This window comes from Miscanthus floridulus, chromosome 7 (assembly GCF_019320115.1).
Source record: "Miscanthus floridulus cultivar M001 chromosome 7, ASM1932011v1, whole genome shotgun sequence".
In the NCBI taxonomy this organism is placed as follows: Eukaryota; Viridiplantae; Streptophyta; class Magnoliopsida; order Poales; family Poaceae; genus Miscanthus; species Miscanthus floridulus.
Genome location: NC_089586.1, coordinates 16,571,986 through 16,579,955, shown reverse-complemented (window position 1 = coordinate 16,579,955; position 7,970 = coordinate 16,571,986). Strand labels below are relative to the sequence as shown.

The 7,970-nt window shown below is 48.1% G+C and overlaps 1 protein-coding gene across 1 annotated transcript; it reads right to left on the bottom strand.

Moving 5' to 3' along the window:
- Positions 1 to 5,881: 5,881 nt before the first annotated feature.
- LOC136465139 (uncharacterized) lies at positions 5,882 to 6,313 on the bottom strand. Its single transcript, XM_066463996.1, has one exon. It carries the CDS (start codon positions 6,311 to 6,313, stop codon positions 5,882 to 5,884), a length of 432 nt encoding a protein of 143 aa, XP_066320093.1.
- Between the last annotated feature and the right edge of the window lie 1,657 nt (positions 6,314 to 7,970).

Genomic DNA, 7,970 nt, shown 5'->3' with positions numbered 1-7,970 from the left:
ACGCACCTCACACTCCAACCACAGGACAAATCAGGGCCATACAAACCTTTCAGGATGACGTGTCGACTAAAACTGATACAACTAAATAGAACGCTAACATGTTCTCACTTAGTTACACCAACACGAGATCCAAGCTTAAATACATTTTCTACAAAACAAATAAGCTTACACAGATATACAGTTACGTTGTTACAAACTTGCCTGAAAAGGTCTAAGTTTACAATAACACAACTACATCTTCTACAGCTATAGCCTATCCTATTGGCTAGTCAGGGCACGCGGCACCTACTGCTCGCTGGGCCTGACATCATGCTCGAGTCTCGGGGACTCTTGTAATGGTCGAGCTGAAGAAGATGGCCCTGCCGATGCCTGGCTGGTCGAGATCGCAGGCTTCATCGGTTGGCTTAAAACTGACGACGCTTCTAGCTGAGTTGTTGATGGCATACCCTATACAGGTGTTGTACCACCTCCACACAGGTTAATGTCACCAACTATTTTTGCCAACAAGTCCAGCTGGGTCATCCGAAGCTCCTCAGCCTTGTCTGGATCTACCTCCTTCGGGTATCCAGCCTCTAGGCGCTTGAGATCGATCAAGGGGTAGTGAACACACACCATGCTTAGCACATGTGCGCCTGTGTACTCACCCGCCTCCTTCACGAACTCCTAGAACCATCCCCATGCCTTTCGGCATCTATTGACCAGTCCAAGCTGTGGTGTCCTTGGCACGTCCTCTGTAAGCGCTGGATCAATAAGGTTGAGGACCGGCAAAATGCCCGTTGCCACTTCCTGGCACTGGTTTTTCCATGTGTCCTGATCCTTGGTGATCTCTTGGCACTGCCCCTTCCAACCATCATGGTCTTTTATCATGGTCTCCAGATGCTTCTTGGCATTGACTTTTAAAATTGCAAACCTCACAAGCCATTAAAACGTCATACCACAACAAGATAAGGCGGGCAACAAAGTGAGCAAACGGGTCTAGGAAACTCACTTTTCAGTTCCTCTTTCATCTTGGTCGTTTGGTCCCGGAGCTGCGACTGGTCATGCGCCAGTTTGCTGTTGTCCTCTTTCAGGCGATCACACTCTATGACCGCACAACTGTTCTCCTCTCGAAGATGGATCACTTCGGCTTCTAAGCCTGCACTATAGCTATTACTACCAACAACGCAACAACACTTGTCATGCACTCATTGTGATAAAGTGACTACTTACTTGTTCTTTCCTGCTCTTTGTTACTGAGCTGGACGACCAAGTTCTGGTTCTGGGACTCTTGCTCTGTCCTCTCATGGTTGGCGGCTTCAAGTTGGTGTCGCAAGCGTTCCACTTCGGCTGCCAGCTTTTTATTGCTTGCAGTGATCCCCTCAATCTGGTCGAAGCATTTCTTATGGTACCTTGCGGTCTTCATTAAGTCCTGTGTGCAAAAAGCTAAGTACGAAAGTTTAACTAGACAGCAAGATCAGGTGGTGAAACAAAGCATACCTGGACCTCCGTCACTAGTCGTTTCGACGCTCGTTCAACTTTCTTGGTCTCTTCGACCTCTGGGATTTTCTCATGAACAACCCATTGGTCGTTGCACCAGCGCGACACATATACATGTTGTCGCTTGTCCTGTGGATGGCCTAGGACCTCCTCTACTTCGTCCTCTTCGGCCTCTTCTTCGGGTATCGGTGCTGGTCTAGAGTTAGCAGCTTCTGTGATCACTATGGCTTTCCCACGGGCTGTAGCATCGACAAACATGCTCTGTGCTATCACCTTTGGCCACTGCTCCTCGGTCTGTTCCGTTACCCTTGGTGCTGAGGTGTTGCCCTCAGCAAGGTTAGTGCTCGGAGCACTTGTGCTTGGCTCGGCTCTTCCCTCGACCCCCTGCTCGGGGACTGTTGTCTGACTGCTTGTGTGCTGAGGCTCTGGTGGACTTTCTGCTATGGGTTCCTCCATGGCCGGTTGCTGGGCAGCCTTCTCTAAAATTGCAGGTAGAGCCACGCCGCTACCGGCTAGTTGGTCTAGATTTTTGGTGGATGCCGAACTAGTATATCCGAGATAAGTTCAAAGGCAACCATAATCAATACAAATTGCAAGCTTACATCAAAGTTACAAATACTTACATGTTGGAAGCGCAGAATGATGTGGCAAAGGCACGTCTCTTCGGCCATGCTTGCTCCACGTGCTGTGCGGGTGACACCTGGTCTCCCTCTACATCTAGCACCAACGCTGGGGCTTAGTGCTCGACCCCTCCGCCGCTTGTCCTTCGCGCTGCAGTGGTCGGTGATGTGGGTCCCACCGGCACGGAGGAGCCACCTTGCTCTGTCAACTCCAGTTGCCTCTTCCTCTTTCGAGGGACGAGTCAAAAGAGGTCTGCATCCTCTCCCTCCTCTATGTCATCCTCCGATAGAGTAAAGATCGACTGACGACGCTTGCTGGCCGCTGGCCGCTTACCAGCAGCTTTGGCCGCTGCCTCCTCTTCAACTCCGAGCACAACCCAGTCGACGTCTTCGACCCCGGCGCTGGTCTGGACAGTTGAGTCAGCAACTTGTGGCCAATCTACACCAGGGGGTGGTGAGACAAACACTATCGCTCTATCCCGACCATTAATCTGGGAAACAAACAGGAGATAACACAGTAAGTTTCTACTACAATATAAGACTATGAGTACAAGACAAAATGAGTTACCTTTGGGGGAGGTCGGGTGAGCTTGAAAGCGTGCTCGATGTCGCTCAATCTGACATAATTTGGATCAGCTAAGTTAAATAGCTCTCCAATTCTGGCCCTGACTTCGATGGCGAAAGAAGTCGAAATGGGGCTGGAAGCCGCCATATGCTTCACAAAGATGAATGAAGGTGGAGACAAGGAGAATTGAGTTGGGATGCAGATTGCAAATCCCAATCTCATAGTACAGACAGAGACCCTGAAGAAAAGGATGTACTAGAACCCTAAAACCCCGCTTAAAGAAGTCTTCGAACACCACGATCTCACCTGGTTGTGGATCGGGGTACCCTTCGCCCTCCGGCACACGCCATCCTGCGAGCTCCTTATTGTGGAGTACTCCCATGATGACGAGGTCTTCAATGGTCTACTCGTTACTTCTCGATTTCCACCACTCCTTCACCATGACTCCTGCTTTCTTCTGTGCATCACTTTTCGCCATGGATCTGGCCTTGCTGATGAACGAGGAAACAGTGGAGGATTGATTGGTGGTGATTTCGGAGGTGTTAGGGTTGGCAAGAGGTAGAAGGCTATGGCTGTGAATGGTAATGGAGTTTAGTAAAAAGAAACTTACCAATTCTATACTATATTTAACTAAGATTTCTACCATTTCGTCTGCCTGAGATTCTTGGGAGACGTGCGCACGCGCCGTAGACGGTTGTTTTCACAGCCTCGAGATCTACGCCAATATATGCGCCTCTTCGTTACCAGTGTATGCGCCTCTTTGTTACCAGTGTAAGCGGGCCCACGCTGACGCACCTACTTACAGGTGCTAGGTAACTGTTTGCTTGAAAGGACAAGAGGGCAGTATGACGTGCCATACCCGTCTACTTTTTTGACCAGACGTGTCAGACTGGACTTGACAGAGCAAGTAAATAAATAAATACACAGAATAATAGTACAAGTGGCATTTGTGGCATTTGGTTTTTCGTCGCACCTCTCGTACTTGGAGACTGTCCAGACCACCATCGTGCTCGGGGACTGCCCAGAACACTATCATGCTCGGGGACTGTTCTGACCACTATCATGCTCGGGGCTGTCCCGACCACTATCGTGCTCGAGGACTGTTCTAGCCACTGCTCAGAGACCGCTCTCCTCGGCTACATGTGATTTGTACTCACATACAGTCGAGAGCCATTTATTTAGACCTTGCTACAAGGCTTATACTTCGCCTTCCAGCAAGCTCGGGGACTACATCGGTACGATGCACCTGCCGGTGCATCTCGTATTGCTTCTACGACGATTGGATTCTTAACTTCCATGGAAATTCTTTTTAGACCCTGGCACCACGTGCCTACATCACCTACTACCAGGCTCGGGGACTAAGTTGGCACACTTCACCTTACGGTGAATGTGCTTATTTTATCGACCCCTACGCTTTGACTGTTTGCCAGAACTACTATTGTCCAAGGGTCACTTACATTTCTTTTCAGAAATACAAGTGGGCACACTTGATAAGGAAAGAAATCTTTTTCTTTTTTCTTTAGAGCACCATGCATTCTTCGGACAATCGGAATCTTTGGCTATAATCGTGGTCTACTGCTCTCTGTTCTGATCAGAATACTGTCACATTCGGTTGGTCAATGTTTCAACTAGTTGGAGATGATATGAAGATGGATCGCATTAGTCGAAGGAGATCGAATGGCGTGTCACATCATAATACATGGTGCTCGGGGACTAGCTATGGGGGTATTAACCCCTATACCCTTACGGCTAGGCTTGGGCCGACCCAGATCAGGGGGTCTGGCCCACTAGAAGACGACGCGTGGCCCAGCCAATTTGTTCGGAATCCCGCGCAAGGAATCAAGGTAGATTTGGAAGTCAAGCAAGATCCTAGTCGGTTAGAATAGGGATCCTTATCCGGCCACCTATGGCAATTGTAACTGGCTAGGATTAGTTTCCAGATCTGTAACCCTACCCCCCGAACTATATAAAGCGGGCAGGGGACCCCTCTAAAAAACATCTCTCATTGACATACAACAATACAATCAGACGCATGACGTAGGTATTACGCCTTTACGGCGGCCGAACCTGGATAAAACCTCATGTCTGTCTTGCATCACCATCTTGTTTGTAACTTGCGCATCTGTCTGCCGACAATCTACTACCTTGGGCATACCCATAGGTAGACTACCGACCATATTTCATCGATAACTTCCGGCACCCAAAAACCTGACTCCCGTCGGGACTTCCGGCACCAAACATCGGAACTTCCGACATACGAAACTCCTGACTACCAAAAGTCTACAAACTATGTCCAAGTATTCGTGAGGTGATTTTGTGTCTCTCTTTTGATTTTATTTTTATGCTTGAGCACTATATCTTCCTCAGACCACCTAAACTTGCATCTCTCTTTATAGTATGGCATACCTAAACCCAAAATAAAATAAAAAGGCTTTGGAGAGTGCTTTGGGTTCGTCCGCTTTTTGTACTTTAAGAATTGAGGGATACCATTTCATCTTAGATCAACTCTTTTAAAACTTTCAAGGGACTAAAGTTGCAATATATTTCATTAAGAACTCATTAGTCTCTAATTTGGATGTCATCAATACACCAAAACTCACATAGGGGGCAAATGTACTTTCACTAAGTCCACTAGTGCTGGGACTTTCGGCACTTGCCGGAACTCCTGACTATCGGGACTTCTGACGAACGTCGGCAGTTCCGACGACTAAGGTCACAACAAAATAATCTATATGTTCGTGAAGTGCTAGAGTGTCTCTCTTTTGATTTTATTTTTATGTTTGAGCACTCTATCTCTCTCAGACCACCTAAATTTGCATCCCTCTTTTTAATGCGGCAGATCTAAACCCAAAAACATAAAATATATGCTTAAAGATCGATTGAGTTGATCCGCCTTTTAAACTTGAAGAACTTAGGGACACCATATCATCTAAAACACCACTTTAAATATTTTATGGGACTAAAGCTGCAATATATCTTAATAATATCTCATTAGTCCTTATCTTAGATGTCATCAATACACCAAAACCCACAACAGGAACAACTACACTTTCACACAGAAAAAGAACTCATCGAATTAATCCAGAAGCATTAAGGCCACTAATCAAGCGAAAGCTCCTCTCTTTCTCCTCAAGGCGAGAACAGGATCAACGAGGCCACGGCAAGCATTGCCGTCAAAGGTAGGCGGCGGCGGCGGTGGCGGTGCTGAGGCTGACACCGGTTAGTCTTGGAAGCCGATCTTCTCCCAGATGGTGTTGCGGACGCGGCGGAGGTCATGGCCCTTGAGTGTACAATTCACACCCTCGCACACGGAGAAGGACGCTGCCACGTGCTCTCGGCCTTGCAGCACCTCGTGAGGCGGCACCCAGCGCCTGGCCCCGATATCGCCGCAGCCCACCACGTCATCGGCGAACATGTCCGCATGGTCATCGTGCGCCTCCCACCCGCACGCCTCGGCGCAGCTCCCAGCGTACTCCGCACTGGGAAGCCGTGGCCCCGACCTGGGTTTCCGAGCCCCCACGGCAGGCGTTTTGGCCCAGCGTCGGGTGCCCAAGAAGCCCCGCCAGGCGGCTATGGCCCGGCGTCGGGCGCCTGCGGCGCCGCTATGGCAGCCCCCAGTGCTCGACCGCGCCGCAGCGCCGGGCGGCCGCATCTCCGCCTTCCTCCATGGCCGATTAGGGATTTGGCTGAGTCGGTTCCCCTCCTCTATGCGTACTCGGGGTATTTTGGTCTTTGCGTAGGCATGGGACAACTTACTGTGAAGTCTGACGGAAATGGCGGCATGTTTACTTGAACTTATCAGCCGTACCATTTTCAACGAAATAACTAGTGTTTTTCTCTTACAAGAAATCAGTATCAGCACCAGCATCAACCGTTTTTCTAGCCAGCCGAACAGGGCAGTCATTTAGGAAAGACAAATTGAGGGAGAGCGGATAGATAAGAAAGATTTTGAGTTTGAGTGTCAAATAAGAAAGCACAACTTTTTCGGTGTCAAATAATTTTTTCTCTTAATTAATATAATGCAGTTCACGTTCGATAAGTTGACAGTCACGCTGTGTACATGCCCTAACAGAACGGCCACTTCGCTAAAAAGAAACAGCGTGGGCCCACCTGTCATGGAGTGAATTGTGGGCCTCTGGAGCTTGCCTCTCTATTCCAACCCGGCTTCCTCGTCTTGGTTTCGTCTCCGTCGTAGTCTCGGTTTGGGGGGAAGCCAAGGCTGGATTAGCAAGAGCTCGAGGAGGACGCTGGGCACTGACTCACTGTTGATGGCGGAGGCGGAGAGGCAGTTGGTGGTTGTCGTCGAGGGTACGGCGGCCCTAAGGCCCTACTGGTCCACCATTCTGACTGATTACATCGAGAAGCATGGTACGGCCGCACCCCTGGATCCTCACTTCGCTGTTCGCTCGGGTTTAGTGGAGAACCAGCGCGGGGAATGTTCCTCTTCTCCATTGCTGGATCGTTGTGGGCAAAAATTGGGTGTCGGGGTTTCGTGGAGGCTTGGGCGTTCGTAGGACGATTTAAGCTCTCTTGATTTCGACGTTTCTTTTTGGAATTATTAATTTGCTTCAGAGCTTCAGTTTGGATTCTTTTGAGGACTATGTTGAAGGACTGATGCATGGTGTTTAGTATTTTGTTTGACGAAAACCCATCATAAATTCAATGCCACCATCATAAAATCATGTTTGAAAACCAAGTTGCCACCATCATAAATTCATTTTCACACCATTGTGCTGAGCTTTTGCATTTTAGGAAATTTGGGCAGGAGCTTTTGTGCAAGTGAAGTGCCAGGGAAGGTAATTTGTTGTCCTGATGCTGAACCATTTATCATCCTGAGTTCTCAACATGTGCATCAGCATGCTATTCCATGTAGTGTTTCGGTGCATAACTTATTCTTCGTTTGTGCAGAAGCTTGCAAGTGCACCACCTGAGCTTGCATTAATTGTTTTTCATACCCATGGACCAACAATAGACATAAAACTTGTCCTATTTACGGCAAAGGCTGTATCATACAGAGCAAGCATGAAGCTTGTAATTGTGGGGAAAGAACCCCTAACTTCAAATGAGGGATTGTTATCTCCATGTAATGTTTGCATGGTAATACAAGTTCAAAGCAGAAAAACTAAGGGAAAGCTGAAGCTGGTTCACTAACAAAACATTACAATGATCGACCAAATAATTCTTAAATTCATTAAGTGCTGTTGCATCCAGTGTAATTTTTGTGATTCATTTGTTACAATTCAATTGCAAGCTCATAAAAAGGCAGGTCGTCTCCTAACTGAACTTTATCATATGAATGAAGCTTCGGT

What these genes read in the sequence shown, in the direction of transcription:
- LOC136465139 (XM_066463996.1), bottom strand. Translation starts at nt 6,313, where the DNA reads ATGCGGCCGCCCGGCGCTGCGGCGCGGTCGAGCACTGGGGGCTGCCAT.